The sequence below is a fragment of the Quercus lobata genome, chromosome 2 (assembly GCF_001633185.2).
Source record: "Quercus lobata isolate SW786 chromosome 2, ValleyOak3.0 Primary Assembly, whole genome shotgun sequence".
In the NCBI taxonomy this organism is placed as follows: domain Eukaryota; kingdom Viridiplantae; phylum Streptophyta; class Magnoliopsida; order Fagales; family Fagaceae; genus Quercus; species Quercus lobata.
In genome coordinates, this window is record NC_044905.1 from 61,950,905 (window position 1) to 61,973,721 (window position 22,817).

General features: G+C 37.1%; 1 protein-coding gene across 1 annotated transcript; it reads left to right on the plus strand.

Annotated features, from left to right (window-relative positions):
- The first annotated feature begins 7,396 nt into the window (after nucleotides 1–7,396).
- LOC115968027 lies at nucleotides 7,397–10,200 on the plus strand. Its single transcript, XM_031087219.1, has 4 exons — nucleotides 7,397–8,081; nucleotides 8,223–8,814; nucleotides 8,908–9,073; nucleotides 9,463–10,200. Exons 1-4 carry the CDS (start codon nucleotides 7,397–7,399, stop codon nucleotides 10,198–10,200), a joined length of 2,181 nt encoding a protein of 726 aa, XP_030943079.1.
- Nucleotides 10,201–22,817: the final 12,617 nt, after the last annotated feature.

A 22,817-nucleotide genomic window follows, 5' to 3' on the forward strand; every position in this document is an offset into this window, starting at 1 on the left:
ATGTGAAATTGCTTTAAGGAAACTTGAATCTTGACCAATCTTAGTAATTCAAGCTTGTAACTAAGTAGGGTTTGAATTTGTGTTTGAAATTACTTAAGACTTGGATGCGTTTGGCTGCTGTGGTTTGTGTTCCCCAGGTGAGAAGATGAGAGGTGTTTGGTACAATACCTGCACATAAATTTAATCCATTGATCCTTTTTCTGATTTCTAATAATAAAGTGGTGCTAATGTCCACACGGTTAAATTTTGTCTCTGCTGTTGATTTGGCTGCAAAGTGGTCTTCCCATTCTCATTTCAATAGTATACATGCTTGTCGTGTGTATAATTGTTCTGCAAAAGTTTTCAATTACCATTGAAGTAATTCTTTTTTTTTTTTTTTTTTTTTTTTGGGGTAGAGAAATTGAAATAGTTCCTTAGTAAAGGGAGTTTTGGGCCTTTTGGCATGTTTGCTGCATTCTGCTTCACTTGAACTGTGTCTCACTCTCATAATTTGGTAAAAGAAAGAATTATTCAATGTGAGAAAAAATTATGTGCATGACACATGGATTCATTTTATAAGCGGATCACCTACTGCACTTGGACCGTGCTCCCACCTAATAATATATGGGATAATGAACTTCTTTTCCCTTAATTTAAAGTCAAATTTCTCGCCTTTGACTTTTCCCATCATATTAAACAACTTTTGCGTCTTTCTCCAAAGCAAGATGCAATTTTTATAAATCATTTATGAACACCCTTACCATGGCTTGCATGCAGATAATGGTCCACGTAACTACTAATTTATCTTTTTTTAAGTGTGGAAATTTAACTACTTAAAAGTTCCATTGTATTGATTGAACAAGTTTAATGAAAGTATGTTTCTCATACTTTCTCTTTTAAGATTGGTACTTTCTTTATTATTTGATCTTGATTTTTTAAACCCTCTTAACTAAAGCAATTCTAACTAATCTCACTTGAAAGAACTTCAACCAAAAAAAAAAAAAAAAAAAAAGTTAACACAGCAGGACCTATATATTTGTTGCACCCATCCCTATCCCAGAACAAAAGCCACCATATTTATTTATGGATAAAGATTATTAAACATATTTTTTGAACTGAAATCATGAATTGAATAGATGATTTCTATTTGAAAATCATGTCTTTAGATATGGTATAGAGGTGGTCCAATGAATTATTTGTCTTGGTTTGACCTCAAAAGGCTATTTTCTTTTATTCGTTTTGGTTCTGTTTTTCCTGGTGTTTATATGTGATCTAATAGGGTTACTGCATTTATATTTGTTTTTTATTTATATATTTTGCCTGTTTGGACTAGGCAGATTGAATGAAACTATGTGAAGGTGTAATTGCTTAGTAGCTTTAGAGTGTTTCTGTTTCTGTCTTTCTTGGGGTATTTGTGTTGTTCATTTGGTTTTGTATTTTGGAGCTAAAATTGTTTTAGGTAATTTTTTTATCAGCGTGGAAAGCAGAGAGTATTTTTGGTCTCTTCAATTTCTTTACGCTTCTTAAATGAGCATTCCTAGAAAAGAGTTTCTAATCGTTTCACTCTGTGTTTATCAAGTACAGACTTAGGTTTTTTTTTAACTCTCTCTTGGATTTAGTTGTAGATTTCATTTGTCATCGATTGATTTCAATGCCAAATCTGTGTAATAAAAAAATTAAAGGATTTTTCTTTTTCTGGATTTGTAGGTGGGAAGGCAACTCCTTGGAAGCAATCCAAGTCTCTCCTTTGCTTTTGTGTTGTTCCTTCCCTGCAACAACAAATGTGAAGTATTTTTTTATTTTTTTTCTTACAATGTTTACACCTTTTTACTTCTATACCCATCACAGTTGTTTAGATTCCGTCTTCCTAATTGATTTCCGATATCTGATTTCCTTTCTCTTTTGTCTTTTTCTCCAGTCGCAGTATACCATATTTCTGTGCCAGACATTGGGCGTTTAATAATAAAAAAAGACTGCATCAAGGTTAGAGGTACCTAATTCCCCATTTATTTTTTCAATTTCTTGGGTTTTGTTTTGTCATCATTGTTTTTTGTTAGATTTTTTTTTCCCTGTTTGGCAGATTTTTGTTAGATTTAGTTTTTCTTCCTGTTTGCGCCTCAAATTTGAATTCATTTAACTATAGCATAAATTTTTTTTAAGAATTACACATTAAGTTCTGGAGCTCTCCTACAATAAAATTTTTGGAGCTGTACCAACTGGACTTGCTAATATTCCTAAATTGATCTACTTGTGAGTTCGCTTTCAAAACTTTTATTGCTATATTTGATCGGTTATCATTAAGGGGTTGACTTTCATAGAGATGGGAGTATGAAAGACCTAGTGGGAAATGGTTAGGTTTTTCAAGAGATTAGATTGGATTAATTAGTGTTTTTCTGACTTGATTAACTTGACCCTGGACCTATGTATAAGGTTATATCTTATTCTTATAAATTAAAAATATAGATGAATCTTTTTATCTTTAAATTTGATTTTGCGTTTGTTATTGCTGCCTTGCTGGTGATGCATCATTGTAGCCGGAATTAACCTTTTGACATATATAAATGCTGTTTTACGTTTTGTAATATTAAGTTTGTTGTTATTTTTGCTTGCTTGCTATTGGCAACCAAGGCAGTGTATTATCAGACAAGAATGATCATAATTAAATTTAATGGGAATGTCTGCCACACTTCAGTCTGTTCAGAATTATCCACACTAATCTTCCTAACTTTGTGTCTTGGTTGCTGCCTTCATTAGGATATGCAACCTTCACTTCAGTACCATTACATGCATTGTTTAGATGATTCATTAATCCATTATATGTCTTTCATGCCCAATTCTTGAAGTTCTTAGAGTATGACTTAAGATTTTAATCTTTTGCCTTTGTAAATGTGGAAAATTGAGATGAATTTTGAAGACTTTCCATGGCTTGTTTTAGCTACGCAGAACTTGCATTTCTGTCCTGACATGCATCTTTTAGTTGGCAATTAATGGAGTGCATTTTCTTTCTTCATTTAAAATTTTTTGGATACATGTGTCGTTGGATTATGTTTTCATTGTTGATGTCTATGGACAGGAAATTGTCTTGGTATATACTCTAAAGGATTCTTTGATTCAATCTCAGGTACTTGGATCACAACCAGTTGACAGGGAGAATTGACTCTGACTTCTATAAAAACCCTTTCTTCAAAGAATTGTGAGTATTCTTTACCACTCAGATCTATGAAAGTCGTCAATTCCTGAGCTTGAGCATTGAATTGGGTATTCTATTGTTAATTAATTGTTTTTAACAGGTATATTGAGGGTAGAATTTTTGTGTTCTGTTTGATAGAATTTTACTGATGGACTTTGTAGAATAATTGATTTTTTTTCCTTTGGCTACTCATAATTTGTGTCATGCTCACAGTGATAAAATTAATATGATCTTCATTCACGCAGCTTGAAGTTTTGTAGAAATAACATTAATTACATAAGAATTGAAGAAAAAGGAATGCCAGAGTTGGAGGCTATTATTTACATTTTGTTTTTTGGCCTCCCTTTTAGAATTACATTTTGTTTTAACCACAATAGGTGTGAGTGCTTCTGTCAGAGTGATTTAGTAAACTCTCTCTATTCACATACTCAATGCATGTTCTTGAAAAGAGTTTGTAAGTTTTTCACTTAGTGAGTCTTGTAAATGTCTCAAATATACTAGAATTGTATATAGATAGGCCATGTCATTAGTTATAGGCTCTGGATGTTACCCTCTTGTTATGTCAAATTTGGAGAATCAGTGAGTACAAATATGAAGTTTGAGCGATTGCTAATTTGATACTACTGTCCTCAGATTCATTTGTGGTGAATGAAACTTCTCTAGGCATATTTTGTGTTTCACTTGATCACAATTTTTTTTAACATTCATATTTGAATGGTATCTTGCATAAATGCTATATATACTCATATTTGAATGGTATCATTAATGTTTTCTCCTATTTATAAACATTTCATGCATTTATGAAAATATCCCAACCTAATTATAATGAAATGAATATTTGAAATAAATTTTCTAACTACCACAATTGGAAAGAAAAAAAATTTGTGTATGACAAAAACAAAAAGATATTCACAAGTAAGTTCTGATTTATCCGTTTTTATCAACATAAATTAATTTGATCTGGATATATTTTTCCAATAATTTAATTTCCACCTAGTTTTTAATAGATGAAGATGAAGCTCACATAGTCACTGCTTTCAAAGTGTAATTATTGTGATTTCTTGGCATTGAGCCTTAAGTCAAAAGTCATTGGCTGCATATGTGACTTACCAATACAAAAATTACTTTTATTTTTATTTTATTTTTTGGTTTTCTTCTCCTACTGTCTTTTCTCATTTTCAATTTTGTAAACTCATTTGCATCATAACTATAGGTGCTATGGTTAATAATCAGTTCCGGCTAGCTGCTTCAGTGTAGACATCTGTGAAGATAAATTTTCAGCACATTTTTGGTGCTGTTATGATATACTAAAGGTATGCTTCTGCCCATATTTTATTTTATTTGTAATTCTTCCTTGAATTCTGATAGCTTTTGGACATGTAATTTGGGTAATACCTACATAGATGGAGTTGATCTTTGGTAGTGATGTATCTAAAATTAAAGACGTTCATTCTTTCACCTTTTCTGATTCTTTTGAGTACAAATATATACATAATAATAATCGTGGCAGGACTTAATCATTGAAATTCTAAAATATGCAAGGAAGCGTTTGAATAAATGATTTTATAAATTTAGAGGTTTTTCTGCAGCACAAAATCATGGAGTCATGCAAATAGTCTATCTCAGCAGATGTTGATGCTGTTGAAATTTATAAGAACTCTAACTGGCCAACCATACATTAAAAATCATTAATTTTTGGTTTGTTAATATGACCTTTTAGTTTAGCCAGGAAATTTAAAAATTCTTGCAGTAGTGTTTTTTTGGCAGAGTAAGGAGAAAATGCTTTGAGATGATCCATAGTGGCTTATGCATATAAGTTTCTAACATAGGCAAAACAAGTTACAGTTATATAAGTCTCATTATATATGCCACAGTTACAACTTATTATATAAAACTTTTCATGTTCTTTAATATGAATTATTTCTTAATTTCAGGTGCAAACAGTAAACAAGTCGTGTGAAAATTTCATCCAGACTGGGCATCAAAAACTGACATTCGCTACCAGGTTGAAGCTGAACCATAATTTACGCTTATTTCCCGTACAAAGAGAAATATTTTGCAACTTCATATCACTTAATAGTATGCTGATGGAATGATTTTTATTTTGTTTGGGAGGTCTGAATTTTCTCTGGATATTTAGTTGTCTTTTGTTGTTAAAGTACATGATTTTCTGTCAGGGATGGACCTAGTAGGGGGCTCGGACCCTCCCCCGGCCCAAATTTTTTTTTTTTTTCGTAGGTATATTTCATGTTATTAATAGTTGGGCCCCTCCCTTCCACAACCTTGGCCCCTGTTAGCCAGCCCCGCCCAGACAACCTATAGGACCCTTTTCAACTTTTTGACCCAAGGGAGATTTAGGTCTAGGCCTAGAGTTGGTCATGCATATGCATAGTAGTATTATTTTTAGGGCAAAACCTAAGTACAATCTCTTGTGCAATGCATTAGATTCCCAATTAAACACATTTTTGCATTGACAAATAAAGAAGAAAATAATGTTATTTTTTCTAAAGATAATTAAGTTCAATGGAACTATGTCTTCATAATTTATCTTATTCATGCTATCAGAGTGTCCAAACCCATAGATGTATCATAGTAGATTTAGTTAAATTACTTGATTAGTTGGTATTATAAAGTGCCTATAATGCCATGATTTTTCAGTAGATTTCTATGTCACAACGACCTCGATGATAGTTGTCATGTAAGCTAATGTGTAGATTTTGAATATGTTTCAGTTGTTGCCATGTGGTTATAATGGTTGTTGTTTTCCCCATTATTTTACTTTCCTTTTCAAAACCTGCCAACTTTTTGTCATTTATTAGGTGTCATTGCATTATTTACTTCTGCGATGACACCCAATAAAACAGAAAGCAAACAAAATGAGTCTTTTATTTAGGCATTGTTGATGTATTACGTTCATATAGGTCATTTCGAAGCACATGTTTGGTATGAAACCAACATCACACTCTTGCATCCACTCTGGTTACTCAGCACATTTTCAAACAACATCATTACGAATGAAATTGTCAACCAAAATGTTTTGAACTCACTTTTGACCAATGACCCAAGTAATTGAGCATCATGGTATTACAGACTTAATAATTATTAAGTTTTTAATAATTATTACAATTACATGAATTCGGTATTTGTTTTCATATTTTGTAAACACTTATGCTTAACTACTTTTACAACTTATCACATTGAGTTAGTCTAGGACAAGTGTTATATGTTCTAAGAAAATAGCCGCATACTTGGGTATGTCTGTTCTTAACAAATGACAAATGAATGTAATTATAATAATTAGTATCTTTGTAGTAACAAATCTTGGTGTAGGTAAAATTCCGTAAATATTGTATCGCAATGGACAAAAGTTGGATGGAGAAGCGGAGGGGTACAAGGGAATATTTTGAAGGTGTAAACCAATTCGTGGAATTTGCTGCTCCATCCGCGCGCAATGGGAAGATCTTATGTCCTTGTGTGAAATGTGTGAATTTGCTTATACAACCATTAAATGTGGCACGTGAGCATTTTTGGGCTTCGGGGACGCTTAAAAATTACAAAGTTTGGAAATTTCATGGTGAATCGGTGGCTACTACGCCAGCTACAGAATGTGGGAGCTCTCATGTGCAAGAAACCCAAAATCCATATGGTGATTTCCATGGGATGTTGCACGATTTGTGCCCCTCGTATGAAATTCCACCCGAACCAATGGAAGAAGGTCCAACTACGCAACGTCCAGGTGAAGGTCCGAATGATGACGCCAAGAAGTTTTACAAGATGGTAGATGATGTAGACAAACCTTTATATGAAGGTTGTACAAAATTTAGCATTTTCTCAGCCATTGTCGTGTTGTTCTAGTTGAAGACTCTGTGTGGTTGGACAAATAAGTCATTTACTCTGTTGCTTCAAGTCCTGATGGATATGCTTCCTTCAGATGTTAAGTTGCCAAAGGACCATTATGAGGCTAAGAAGATAGTTCGAGATTTGGGTTTGGGTTATGAGAAGATTCATGCTTGTCCCAATGATTGTATGCTGTTTTGGAAGCAAAATGTTAACCTCGAGGCGTGTCCTTGTTGTAAAGCTTCAAGGTGGAAAACAAATGAGGCATCTGTTGCTAGTAAGCATGCTTCATCCAATAAGGGGAAGAAGAAAGCTGCGAAGATCCTACGGTGGTTCCCCTTAAAGCCAAGATTGTAGCGACTATTTCTTTCACTCGATCTGGCTAGTTCTATGAAATGGCATGTTAATGGTCGTACTGATGATGGGGTAATGTGGCATCCTACTGACTCAGATGCATGGAAAATGTTTAACAGTAAGCATTTACACTTCTCATCTGACCCTCGTAATGTCAGACTTGGATTAGCTGCAGATGGGTTCAACCCCTTCGGAATTATGAGTACTAGTCACAGTACATGGCCTGTCATGTTGGTACCGTACAATCTACCACCTTGGTTGTGCATGAAACGGTCATCTTTGATTCTATCATTAGTTATTCCTGTTCCTACCTCACTAGGGATTGCTATAGATGTGTACTTGGAACCGTTAGTAGAAGAACTAAGGGAGTTATGGGATGTTGGAGTACAAGCATACGATGCATCTTCAAAAGAAGAATTCCAATTGCGTGCAGCATTGATGTGGACCATAAATGATTTTCCTGCATACGCAGATTTGTCGGGTTGGAGTACCAAAGGTGAGTTAGCGTATCCTTCTTGTGTCGTGAAAACCGAGTCTCGATATTTGAGAAATGGTCACAAATTCTGTTACATAGGACATCGACGATGGTTGGATGTTGACCATGATTTCTACAAAGATGGTATGTCATTTGATGGATCTAATGATACTCGATTGGCTCCTGAACCAACAGTCACATCTGACATTATTGTGGAAACTGAACATTTACTTAGACGTTGTCTGGGTAGGAAATGTTAACTTGGTTACAAAAAAAGGAAGAGAAGGGAGGCAGACCAGAGTGGTTGGAAGAAAAGGAGTATATTTTTTACCTTACCTTATTGGCAGGATCACAAGTTGCGACACAATCTTGATGTGATGCATACAGAGAAGAATGTGATGGACAATATACTAAGCACACTGTTGAACTTGAAGGATAAAACAAAGGATAATTACAAGGCACGCCTTGACTTGGCGGACATGGGGATAAGGAGTGAACTGCACCTACAACGAAAAAGTGATGATCAGTATACCATACTGGCCGCATGTTTTCATATGACTTCATTGGAGATAGATGGTTTCTTGCAAGTTTTGAAGGACGTAACAGTGCCCGATGTGTACGCTTCCAATATCTCACGCCGTGTGAATATGAAAGAACGCAAGATTTCTGGTTTGAAGAGTCATGATAATCACATATTGATGCAGCAACTTTTTCCCATAGCATTACGTGGGTCTTTGCCATCTCATGTTACTAGGCCTTTGATAAAGTTAGCTTGCTTCTTTAGAGAAATTTGTTCCAAAACCCTTATGGTTTCAGATATTGTGTCTAGTGAGGCAGAGATTGCAGTGACATTGTGTGAATTGGAAAAGATATTTCCTCCATCCTTCTTTACAATGATGGTACATTTGGTCATGCACTTAGCTGCTGAAGCTAAGATTGGTGGTCCAGTGCACTACCGTTGGATGTATCCCATTGAGAGGTAAGATGTGTGTAATATTATTGATCAACTTCCAGTTTCATGTGCGTGTTCGAATTACCATTGCCAATCATTAATCTTATCATTCCTTTATAGGTACCTCTCACGTCTTAAGTCTTACGTACGAAATAGAGCTGCATCGGAAGGGTCTATTGCTGAAGGATACATAGTAGAGGAGTGCTTAACATTTTGTTCATGGTATATGGAAGAAGTTGAAACTATATTCAATCGACCCTCCAGGATGATTGAGGAGGCAACGGGGGTGGTTTCGATCATGACAATAAATAATAAAGAGTGGACCCAAGCCCATCGCTACGTTTTATTCAATTCCGAAAACATCAACCGCTTTCGTGAGTAAGTATTACATATACAAATATAATTGCACGTCAATCCAATGTACATAAGGTCTATTAACCCTAATACAATTGCCTGCACAGGATGCACAAAAGATTGATAGAGGATGAACTTCGAAAAGGCCACAATTGTAACGTTTCTGATGCCATTATATATAAACACCACATGGAGAAGTTTTGTACTTGGTTTAGGGGTCACATACGTATGACATTTTCAACTTATTAAACTTGTAACACTGTCTCAACTATGATTAATTGTACTGATATGAATTATTTTATTTTGGCCAACTGATGTTAGGTGATGTCACTCATTGGTGCTGATAAGGAAAGGGAGGGAGTTAGTGATACCTTTGTTGCATTGTCCAAATGGCCGTATATTTATGAAAAGCGGTTCAAGCATTATGTAATAAATGGCTTAAAATTTAGGAGTGTAAATGATGAGGCAAACAGGAAAACGCAGAATAGTGGAGTTAGTGTCGCTATTGATGGGGGCAATACTTACTATGGTATTTTAAGTGATATAATCGAGTTGAATTATTCTGACAATATCAAACATATGTTATTTAAGTGTAAATGGGTTCATGACCAACATAGGAGAGGATATAGGACCGATGAATTTGGGTTTCCTATGGTAAACTTTACACACTTCATACATGGTGGGGATAAAATGATGGATGAACCATATGTCTTGGCATCTCAAGCTCCACAAGTTTTTTATGTGGAAGATAAAAGGCACAAGGATTGGTATGCTGTTGTCAAAACTAAAGCTAGGGACATGTTTGATGCTGGTGTTGGTCCCCAACGTGAGGAGGATGACACATATAGTTTTTCTGAAAATGTTCTCTACAATATAAGTACTAATGAGGTTGTGAGTGACCATCGTCGTTGGGCTCGAGATGATCTAAAGGGAATGACAATTGATGCCTCCATCATTGCTGAAAGAGATCTTCATGGAGTAAACAATGAAGATGAGTTTATTGACGATGAGTCTGACAATGAAGATGACAACAAGGATGAGTACACCGAGGATGAGTAGTGTAATAGTTTAGTGGTGTATTATGTGTTTGGATGTTACAGTTGTTAATGAAAACATATTCATTCATGAATTAGTTGGAATGCCTCTGTGTAGTATTTGTTGAATTTGTTAATTCCTCTTAATATTGTTAATTCCTTTAATTTTTACTTATTATGTATCCAATTCCTTCCCCTCTTCGCTATTGGATTTGAAATTCATTTCTTATGAACCTGGATATATATGATCGTGTGGTGTTAGAGTTTCATTTCGTTGTGGTTGTAGTGTTTGCCAAAGAGAAGCTCTTAAACTTGGATATATGTCTGTATATATTGTTAGATATTAAAATGAGTTATTTTACCCAGTCTGTTTCACTTACATTTTATGCAATTGATTGTTGTCTATAATTAACAGTTTTTTTGTTTTGTAAAGTTGTTGGACGCAAGAATGGGTAAGAAACGCAGATTGCCATTTGTAGAAGTCGGCGAAGGACCCTCAAGTTCACGACAGAGGGGGGAGGAGCTGCAAGCCGCCCATACTAGTGATGCTGGGTCACAACCCCCAGGTAGTTTACATATCTTGAAATGTAACATTTGATATTTATGTTCTGTTGTAACTAATTTTTCAATCGTTTGCTGCAGGAATGGAAAAGGACCATCCATTGACAGTTGTGCAAGTTGGCCAAGTTTCATCACGCTCACGATACATCATGCAGGAGGAGTTAAGGGCCGCCTATGATGCTGAGCACGCAAGATGGGAGGAAGGAGATGATGATGATGATGAGACACAGCCGCCTTCTGCAGGTAGTTATTCGTACAGTGTAGATTATTCTTAGGGTAACACTTTTATGTTTGCTGTTAATGACTAAACACTCTAACCACCTATATCTTTATTTTTATGGTTATATGGTTTCAATTTTTTAGCAGTTTTGACTTGATACATACTTTAATTATTCAAGTAAAATGAAATTTACTAATTGAATTAATTAAAATTCACACAATGATCCAAAAATTTAAAATGTATAAATAAGATTACAAATTTTCTCTCTCTTTTGGTTCACTAAAGTTCCTTTTTTTTTTTTTAATAAAAAATAATTCAATAGTTGGGGCATGAGAGGGAGGATTTGAACCTTAAATGTTGCCATTGGAAACATAAAGAAGTGCCAACTAGTTAAATCATTAAATTATTGTCACGATTCACAATGTCTTAAAAAAAAATATTTGGGCTTGTAACATTAATTTAGGCCAAGAGAGAATTAACATTGAAAATTAAACCAAATATATCTCAAGTTATCGAGGAAGAATCTATAAAAACTTGATATATATATTACATGTTGATCTACATCTTAGATGTAGAGTGAAGAACATCATGACTGATATTGAACTCAACTAAAAAAAAAAAAAAAAAAACTAATACTACTGGATATTATTATTTTCTGCTATTATATAATCTAAATATAGAGCATACCAAGTAATGGAGCAAGAACCATAATGGACGCGACGCAAAAGCATTTATCACAGTATCACATGCCATGCCTCATAGCATAGTCCTTTGATAAAAGGTTCTCATATTGGTCAAATATGGCTGTTTTAGCCCTTAAATATGTCTTCTTTAAGTTGTATGCCTTTTGATTTTATTTAATCACAGCGCACTCTTCATGTTTTCTCTTGATATCGTTCTCCCAAAAAGATTTTTGATTCATCAAGTCTTTCATATACTGATCTTTTTTATTTTGTGCTTTCTTTATAGCTTCTCAATTCTTATTTTTTCTCTCTTCAATTTTTGCAAATGTTGCAGACATGCTCTCCATAATGATGGCAACTGAAATTACCAATTTACAACGTAACATAAATCTTATTTTAGTAAACATACAATAACAACAATAACAATTAAGTTAATGAATCATATAGAAGGAAAAGAAAGAATCAAATTACACATATGTACCTTGAAATTAATGACTCAAGTCAATAAAAACCATAAAGTAAATAAATAAATAAAATTAGAACTATAATTGGTCATCCCTAATGTGAATTTACACATTAGGGATAGATTGAGAATTATTTTGAATTGATTGAAAATCATGAATTTTGTAAGATCAAGTCTAATATGTTGTCTGTTTCATTCTTAATTTGTGGCCTACTTGTTGGACTACATAAAAACACATTAGGGATGACCAATAATAGTTCTAATTTGTTTTTAATATCAATAATAGCAATAATACTAGAAGTTCAAACCATAAGCATAAAATACTACAAAATATCTCATTATTACTAGACTATCACTTTAACCTCCGGTATCTTAGCACTTCAATGTAATGAATTTTTTACCGCACTAATACATAGTGTAAGTAATGAAGTTAACTAGAAGGAGTGTAATTGCACTAAATAAATCAGAACAAAACTCCATATTTGAATAAAACTTAAGAGACCAATGTAATTTTTAATTTTTTGTGTTCCTTTTGGTTTCAAATGACACCATAATAGATTAGCACTACAAGAGGTTCGTTAGTTAGTATAAGCAGCCTGTGTCTTTTTTTTTTTTAGTAGGCATATAAGCAGCCATGCTTGAGGTGAAAAAGGTCTATCTAATTCTTAATCCACCAAAAACAAATTAAGCAAACTACAATACTAAATCCTTCAATCCGGCAAGAATGTTACAAAGGAGACAATGCATCAGTATCTTAACCATTGAAACTGAGCCATAAAACATTGACTCAATCACTTGCATTTGCAAATTTCATATGTGCTAATGGATCAAAAATTAGAACTGCTTATCAAATGACTAATAAGGTCTAAATAGATATTTGAATTGCTGCACATTTTCTCTGCACAAAGCCACAAACCATCAACCATCATTGGATAGTGAGCAAATTAAACAAAGCATGTACTTTCTTTAATTAATAGACCTAATAATGTCAAAAACATGAAAATGTATGTATACATGCGTTTGACCGTTTTCTCAATTGAAATATAAAAATCAATTGAGAAAACTAATAATTTTATTTTTCATTTTCTCATAAAAAATTTCTGAAAATATATTTTAAACTACTGCTCTTAGTGCATTTTAATTAACTTTTCCCTTCTGTTTCTAAGGAAAAAAAAAAAAACTTTTCCCTTGTAAAAATGTGCAGTTCGCACAGTATAGAAATCAGTTTTTAATTTTATGATGGATATATTTAGATCTAAACAAAAGAACACGATTAATGTTGGGGGGACATTACCTTATGTAATGGTAAAGTCACGGGGTGGTCACAGGGGCGGCACCAAGTGAAGATTAGGGGGTTGAAAACTTTAAATAAACCATCTGAGCTGGCCAAAAAAGAAAAAGAAAAAGAAAAAAAAAAGAAGAGCTAAATAAAAAAAAAAAGAATTATGTATAATATTTTAAAAATATTTTTTTGACCCTTTAAAATAAAATTTTGAACTACTGATACCAAATTTTTTTAAGTCCAACTGATAAAATGAGCTTAAATATGATTATCTAGACAATATCTTAGCATTTTTAAACATTAAAAAGAAAAAGCCCAACAAAAACCAATTTGATCTAAAATCTAGGGAAAAAAAATAGTAAGCCCAACACCAAAAGTAGAAAATTTGTTGACCTTAAACTTCAAGAAAAGCTCATTTAGATCTTAACAAATTTGACAAAAAAAATTACTTACGTCTTACGTACTTGACTTATAAATTTGATTAATCTATTCTTGCAAATAATGTTAATTTATACTCTTGACAGAATTTGTGAGTAAAGTGGCTAAATCTAAATGTGCTTTTAATTTGTTATTTGTTGAGTAGAGACTGAGGGTGTGGGCTAGTCAATTAATAGGTAGCAAATATTAACACTGTAAGACAATTAAACAATTAAGGTGATTCTAAGTTTTAGATTTATTCAATTAAGGCCTTTTCTTTAACTTTTGTTAATTTTTTTTTTTTTTTTTAAATCTGGAAAATATTTTCAATCATTAATTGAATTTTTTTTAATTTAAGAAATTTGAAGAAAAATTTATAAAATTGAAAAACTAACTACAACATATAATAAAAGTTGATGGAAAAGTTTTAATTGAATAAATCTGAAAGTTAGAGAATTGAAATTAATAAAAGTAAAGTTGAAAGATAGAAATGAAATCTGAAAAAATTTAGAGGATTAGTTTTGCATTCAACCAAAACACAAAAAAAAAAAAAAAAACTAATAGATAAGAGTATTCTAAACAATAATAAGTTTTTTTGTGAGTTTTTGGTGTAAAATACTAAAATTACCTTCCAAGCGTTTTAGAAAATTTTGTTTTCTTTCTTTGAAAATGGTGCAACCATGAAGCCTTTTATTGTGGAGAAGATGGAGAACCTTCAATATCTCCTATGGAGGAGGCATGAAGATTCATACACATCCAACCCAACCCAAGCTTTGTATTTTTCAACTGGGTTCCCTACCTCTAAATAGTCTCTACGCTTTCTATCTTTCCCTGAACTGAAGCTTATGGCTCACATAGCCGAGCTTCAAACTTGCATCACCACCACCTCCTATGGTGTTTGCATCTCTGAACCCAGCCCGTTTTCTCTCTTCTCTAATCTTGATCTCATTCTCTCTCTCTCTCTCTCTCTGTGCCTCCATGGCCGGAGCTTAAAGCTCTGTAGATCGAAATCCCAGACTGAATGCTCGTGGGATTGTTTTTGTGCATAAAGGTGTATAGGTTGAACGTTAATTTGGCTATTGTGGTTTTAATTTGTGGATGGAATGGTAAGTCGGGCAGATGCTTGTGCAAAATTTGTATGAGTGGCTTTGAAATTATTTGTGTTTAGTGTTTGTTGTGAAAACCTGGTCTCTCAGTGAGCATTGTAACAGTGAGAATGATGTAGAATTCAAATTTTTGTGTGTGTGTGTGTGTGTGTATAGAATATACATTGTGAAAAATAGTATTGTATGTGAACAATTTTCAGCAAGTGATAATGCACACACAGAATAGATGAAAATGCAAGTTTAGAGACAAATACGAGTGATTTGGATACTACATGAGTTGTTGTCTCCTTGATGGCTGTTAATTGCTTGCTTCAAACTTTCTTTTCCTTCATCCTGAATCTGATCTCCTTTATTTCTTTATTTCCATGTTCTGTTACTGCTCTGCTTCCATATACTGTTTGGCTAAAAAGGAATACAAAAATCAAAAATGAAAATCATGTTAGTAAGGAAGAAATAGTGAGTGAGAGAGAAATAAAACACAAAGAGAGAGAGAGAGAGAGAAGCTCATTGGGATTTTCTGTATGGTTCTCTGCTTTTGAATTTCTTCTTTCCTTCTTTGTATTCTGCTTTCATGTCTTGGTATTTAGCTTATGCTTCTGCTCCTTTTATCTTTCATTTTCATTTTTTATTTATTTTATGCTCTATTGATGCTGTTTTCAAATGGGTTTTCTGGTTGGTTTGGATGAAGGGATTTTTCTTGGTATCTGATGGAGTTTTCAGTGTTGGGTTTACAGTGACTATTTTTGTCTTGCTGAGAATTGTTAAAGGTTTGACAGTGGGGTTTTGGCTGTAGTTCCAGTGGGATTTTCTTGGCTTATTCTAGGATATTTGCAGTGAGAGTTTTGGAGGATTTGCTGGGTTATTTTTAGTGGGGCTTGAGAGTGTAGATTTTGGGGTTGATTTTATGGGTTAAAACAGGGATTTTTATGGTTCTATTTGGGTTTGCAAGGGCATTTTTTTTGGGTATTTTTGGTGGTGTTTTTGGCTGGGAATTTGGGTGTTTCTCTATAAAGTTTGTAGGGGTTTAGAGCTGGGTTTTTGGTTGGATTTCTATATGATTGAGGGATTCTTGCAAGTTTTGTTTGTGAGAAGTTTTTTTTGTGTATTTTCTGGGTTTTGATAGTTTTTGTAGTGTGTGTCTGGGAGTTGGGGTGTTTCTCTATGGAGAGGGTAGAGATGTGTGTGAAAAATATTGAGGAAACTTGCTTTGCATGGGAGGCCTTATTTTATAGTAAAAGATGGTGAGGTCGCGTGGGATGGGAGATCGCTTTTTCTTTGGCATTTGGCCAGCTTGCAATTTGTTGAGGGTATGGAAAATATTTGGTTGTGCATGGGAACCAAATTGGCTGTGCAAACTTGGGGGTAAGGACAAAATTTGTTAAATCTTCTCCTAGATGGGTTCTAGAAGAAGTGAGATTTAGGGAAGTGATCCAATTAAGTACCACCACTTGGCATAATTAGGGACCAAATCGATTTCAAATGTGCACTTCTTTAAGCAATTAATAAAAAGCAAAGCCTAAAATGGTGATGACTCGATTTTTTTTTTTTTTTTTTGAGAAACGGTGATGACCTGATTTAATAGAATTGGACGTGTTCCTTGGAAAAGTAAATGAATTTCTAAGGAACACAAACTCCAATAAAATTGGACTCAATAAATATAGTGGCACACATTTCATGCAAAATCAAGTAATATTAAGAAAGGAAATGCTAACGAGTGCCCTTAAGTAAATTTTACTAAACTTCTCTGGAGTTTGGGTTAATATCAACTAAGTTCAAGACTTTTAAAAACAACTAATTCGGTCCCTAAAGGATATTTTTATTCCTAACTCCATTTAGCACAGTTACTTTTATCTCATATTCTATTCACTCCTCTTTCTCAATTTAGACCCTTTCTTCACTCTTTTTTCTCATATTTTCTTTTCTCTAGTAAATATTTATTACATACTAAGATATTTGAGTTCTGTTCACTGTGGTTATGTAATGTCCCTGTCATCAGAGAAAAAAAAAAAAAAAAGAGGGGGTCAAGTCAGATTTTTAGTTCGCACGTGCCCCCCACTTAACCCCACTCCCCATTACTCATTTTCACCCACCTCTCTTCTCTCTTTTGGCTGGCTCTCTCTTTTCTTTCTTTCATTTTCTTTCTTTTCTCTTTACTTAAACACACACACACACACACACTCACTTCCACACTCACCTACCGGCCTCCACTCCAAACCACACCATCTCACCATCATTTTTTCGACAAGATCACCGGAAAAATACTTAGGAACCCCAAAGCATCTTCATCATTTTATTTGAGGTAAAAGTTCTAATCTCTTTTGATGGGTATTATGTTCTTGTTTGAGGTTATTTTACCCAAGCTTTAATAATGATATTTGATGATGCCGGAAATAATACCACCAGTGAGTCACACGTTCCTCGTACGATCGCCAATGGCACCTGCACAACAAAAGGGAATAACCTAGCAGAGAGTACCGGTGTGGTACCGGCCAAACACCCTCCGAAGGTCAAGTTAGAACTATTCTCACTGCTCTAGAGTGCTAGAGAGGGTAAATTATGCGTACCTTGGTTTGTGAGGGTGCTTTGGGTTATTTATAGTTAGTAGATGGTTGACCTCTCTTCCTTGGAGTAAAGTCTTTTCCTTATAGGAGTCTTCTTGGGCGTATTTTACGGGATTCTTTCCATATAGGAGTCTTTAGGTTCCTTGAAACGTGGGGAGCAAGTTATTTTACTTATATACGTAAACGTGCAGATCAATCAATCTGTAGACTGACGCCGTCAGTTTAGGTTAACCCCGTCTGCCCAAGTTTACCTCCGTCTGTCCAATTTTTCTTCCGTCAGCTTCAGGATGCCCAGTTTCATGTGTGCTCTTCCTTCATTACTCCGTCAGTCTTGAAGAAATGCTGACGGTACAGTTTCATTTCGTCACCCTTGTCAAGCTTGGCCCGTCACTCTTGTCTAACTGATTTTATCCTCATCACTTACCCCCTACTCCATACCTCCGTCAGACATTACACTGACGGGTTATGGAGTTTGTTTCATAGGGATATCGTTTGCGTAGGTCTTGTGCATTTAATGCCTTGGACAGGTGGCTTGCTTTTACTGGCTCTACATTCGACGAGACGTCGCCTCGTCTTCCGCGCCATTTTTTTATATATAAACAGCACCTCCCCTCATTTTTCACTATTTCATTCTTGCTGATCTTGTGGAGAGAAAGACCGTCGCCCTTCTTTCGTCAGCTTCACTTCCGTCGGCTTATCTGTCGCTGTTTTTTAGAGTCGTCCAGAAGGCCTCCATACCGGTAAGTTTTCATCTTCTCTTCCCTTCCTTCTTCTTTTCCCTTTTTTATTTTTCCTCATTAGTATGGTCGTCAGCCTAGGTACTTAGCTTAAACCCGTCACTTGTAGGTAGTCAGATGTCAAGTAATGCGTCTTGTGAGGAGTCGTCAGTCCGCGAAGGAGCGGGCTACGACGAAACCTTTGGTTCTGGAGACGAGTCAGACTTCTCCCTTCCGTCAGAGAGAGGGTCGTCAGCCCAATCTCCTGACGACAATGAGAGTTTTGCCGAGGGAGATGAGGATGAGGGAAGAGGGGATGGAAATGACGGGGATGGAGTGGATGTTGACGGAGAGGATAGTGACGGGGATGAGACATCCAGTGAAGGAACCTCGGAGGGTCCCGGAGATAGCCGTCCCTTCATCCTTCCTGAGGATTGGGCCGTCAATAAATTTTCGCCTGGGATGAGTGGTAAAGTTTTTAGGGAGTTACGGGTTCGTTATCAAATCCCAGACCACATCCCCCTCCGTCTCCCTACAGAGGATGAGAGGTGTTACTCCGGGAGGACAGCTGACGTTGGCATGTATGATGCCATGTTTGCTGCGGGTCTGAGGTTACCGTTGACGGCTCTACACCGTCAACTTGCTGACTTCCTCGGAATATCCGTCACCCAGATCGCCCCAAACGCCTGGAGGACTTTTATAGGAGCTGAAATCCTTTGGGGCAGTCTTAGTGGAGGACACCGTCAGCTCACATTAGGAGAATTCTTTTATTGTTATAGGCCTCACCACATCGCCTCGTCTAAGGGGACGTATCACTTTAATGCCCGTGAGAAAGGGCTAAGGCTAGTGTCGGATATGCCAGACTCAAATAGGAACTGGAAGAGTCAGTATTTTTTTGTTGAGGGGACGGATTGGGTTTGCCGTCAGGAGGAGTGGGCGACGATGCCCCGTGGTTACTTTGACAACACCTGGGCCTTCGTCAGGGATTCAGGTTAATCCCGTCAACTATGAGGCTCGTGTGTTTTTTGAGGCGACGCTAACAACAATTTTTATTTCTTTCAGCTTATACCCGTCCGCACATAACTGACGAGCAGGAGGAGTTCATCCAACGGATTCTGGAAATTCCTTTGGAAGAACGTAAGTGCAGGGATCTGATCACCCTTGACACCCTTCACTTATACTGTGGGGGTCCAGATCCGTCAGCGGAAGCTCGAAGGTTGGAAGAATTTGCACGCCGACGTGAGTAAGCTTTTATTCATCCCGTCAGTTTTATTCCTCCGTTACCTGCCTCAACGGTGTTCTTTGTGTTGTAGAAATGGACTCCGCGAAGCAAAGGATAAGGGCTGCCGCAGCCCGTCAGAAGGAGGAGAGAAAAAATAAGGAGGCAGCAGGGGAGGTCTCGTCAACTCCAAAGGTCGTTGCTAAGGTGACGAAGAGGAAACCTGACGGTGATGACAGCCGTCCTTCAAAGAAATCTGCCGTCACTCCTAGGGATGAACCCCTGAAGGAGAAGTCCCTTTCTAAGCCTAGTCATGGCGCGGGCAAGGGGGTGATGACCTCTACCGGTCCCGTCAGCGAGGGCCCCTGCCGTCTCCTGACTCACAAGGATTACGCCGTCGGGGAGGTTGGGTCCTTGATAAAACCGACGGATATTGAACCTTGCGACCAGGTGGGGACGGAGGACCTAGGGGCGTCAGCCCTTTTTGACCTTACCAGGGTATGTTTACTAAAATTTCGTTTGGGGAAGCTTTGCTTTGCTTTGGTATACTTTTCAACTGACGGATATGTTTTCTTAGGCCTTGGTGCGTGTCAAGGCCCTTCAAGATCGTTGTGCGGCGAAGGAGGGGGTCGTCACTCGAGTTCGTAATCATAATACGAACCTGATGAACCAGCAAGCTCAGTACAAGGATGCCGTCCGTACCCTCAACAAAGAGCTGCAGGAAGTTAAGGAGAAGCTGACGGAGGTCAGTAGTCAAAATGATAAACTCCAGGAAGAGGTGACGGCTCTAGGTGAAAAGCTGCAGACGGCGGGGGCTAACGCGGTTAGAGATTTCAAAGTGTCGCAGTCCTTCTTTAACTCGTGTGGTGAATATTATGGCACCGGGTTTGAAGATTGCCTTCAGCAAGTCGCGTCGGCCTACCCGGAGTTGGATTTATCCGGGATCACCATGGATGATGGAGACGACAGCCTCCGTCAGCCTACTCCGAGGCGTGACGACAGTGTGGTCCTAGCCCAGCCTGCTGCCAATCCTGCTGCTTCTGATTCTCCTGCCGTGATTGTGGATGTTGAAGACCACCGAACTGACGGCAAGGATGCTGACGTTCCTGCCCCTTAGCTTTTATTTTGTTTTTTGGCCATGTATAAAATAGTTGTATTGGAGAACAGTTGTAATTTCAAACAATTTTTAAGTGCTCCCTTTGTTTCCTTCGGGCTTTTGTTTGTGTATTGTTGTGTTTAATTTCCGTAGCTTTTATATCCCTTTGTTGATGGTGGCCTTAGACGAAATTTTGGTAATTATTCCCGTCTACTTGGATCGCGTCAGCTATTTTGTACTGTTGGAAACCCCTGTTGGCATGATGTCGTGCCTAGGCTCCAAGCTCCGTCGGCTTGGTGACCGTTGGTTTACAGCTCTTGCTGCTGGTTACTGTTTTAAGGTCGTCAATCTCTTAAATCCGTCACTTTGATGACTCATTATTGCATGTCTTGGTTTGAGGGTTACGTCTATATGATGATTGCTTCATCTAATGGTCGTCAGCTTTTTATCCTTTAGCTTTTTCCTACCGTTATTTTCATGACCTTAGTTTCGATGTTTTTGACATCTTTTTGGCCCGTCAGTTTTTTGGGCCTTGATGTTTTTAACATCCTTTTTTGGCCCGTCAGCTTTTTAAGCCTTCGTTAGTCCCTTAGCCTTGATGTCTTTGACATCTTTTTTGGCCCGTCAGCTTTTTAAGTCTTGATGTATTTAACACCTTCATTAGTCCTTAGTTTTTTAGGACCTCGTCCATATGATGATTGTTTCATCTTTTGGACCGTTGGCTTTTTAGATTTTTCGGACCGTCGGCCTTAGCCTTGATTTCTTTGACATCTTTTTTGGCCCGTCAGCTTTTTAAGCCTTGATGTATTTAACACCTTCATTAGTCCTTAGTTTTTTAGGACCTCGTCCATATGATGATTGTTTCATCTTTTGGACCGTTGGCATTTTAGATTTTTCGGACCGTCGGCCTTAGCCTTGATGTCTCTGACATCTTTTTTGGCCCGTCAGCTTTTTAAGTCTTGATGTCTTTGACATCTTTTTGGTCCGTATGTTATGGACTTAGTAGACCGTAGAAAAAATACACTTCAGTAATTTCTGAAAGAACTCCTCTTATTGCCATGCATTCAAATAAAAGTAATTAAAACCAAATCCTGCCCCTTGGGCTAAAAAGAAGAATTGTTGCAAAAGATTAAAGTAAATGATAGTTCTGAGGAGTGAGACTAAAGTCTTGCTGGAATGGAAAATAAAATAAGAAAAAATTGAACTTCATGCTGTCGCTCCTACTGGTAGTATTTTCGTAGGTGCTCGGTGTTCCACGGGTGCGGCAGTTTCTTTCCTTCCAACGTCTCTAGATGGTATGTGCCTTTCCTTTGCCACGACGTGACTCTGTAGGGTCCTTCCCAATTGGGGCCAAGTTTCCCTTGGGTAGGGTCCCTAGTGGCGCCCATGACCTTTCTAAGAACAAGGTCTCCAACCTGGAAGTCCCTGTGCCGAACCCGGGAGTTGTAATGTTTAGCCATACGGTCCTGGTACCGAGCGAGCCTTTGTTCTGCTATTGCCCTGATCTCGTCTATTAGGTCCAGCTGTAGTCGCATAGCCTCGTCATTTTTGTTTTCGTCGTGGTTGTGCACCCTGTAGCTTGTGAGCCCAATTTCTGCTGGAATGACCGCTTCGCCTCCATACGTCAGTCGGAATGGTGTTTCTCCTGTGGGTGTCCTTGCTGTCGTCCTGTAAGCCCATAATATGCTTGGCAATTCATCGGGCCATATACCCTTTGCCCCCTCGAGCCGAGTCTTGATAATCTTGAGCAAGGATCGGTTCGTTACTTCGACTTGGCCATTAGCCTGAGGGTGGGCGGGGGAGGAATAGTGGTTCTTTATTCCTAGTTGTGAGCAGAAATCTCGAAAGGGGTCGTTGTCGAATTGCCATCCGTTGTCCGAGACGAAGACTCTAGGAATGCCAAACCTACATATGATACATCTCCAAACAAAGCTTCGTACGTTTTTCTCCGTGATTGTGGCCAAAGCTTCAGCTTCCACCCATTTTGTGAAATAGTCGATGCCTACCACCAGGAACTTTAGCTGTCGTGCTGCTGTAGGGAAGGGTCCCATAATATCTAAGCCCTACTGTGCGAACGGCCATGGGGCCGTCATTGGGGTCAGCTCTTCGGTTGGTTGCCTAATAATGTTGCTGAACCTTTGGCACTTGTCGCAGGCCCTGACATAGGCTTCGGTGTCCTTCTGCATGGTGGGCCAATAGTACCCTACTCGCACAAGCTTGTGTACCAACGATCTGGACCCTGAGTGGTTTCCGCAGATTCCTTCATGCACCTCTCTCATGACGTAGTTTGCCTCTTCCATACCCAAGCATCTTAAATA

Excerpts from the sequence above, each read along its gene's own strand:
- LOC115968027 (XM_031087219.1), top strand. The coding sequence starts at position 7,397 with ATGAAATGGCATGTTAATGGTCGTACTGATGATGGGGTAATGTGGCAT. Across the intron at positions 8,815-8,907 it reads TGGATGTATCCCATTGAGAG|GTACCTCTCACGTCTTAAGT; the intron begins GTAAGATGTGTG and ends ATTCCTTTATAG. Across the intron at positions 9,074-9,462 it reads TGATTGAGGAGGCAACGGGG|GTGATGTCACTCATTGGTGC; the intron begins GTGGTTTCGATC and ends AACTGATGTTAG.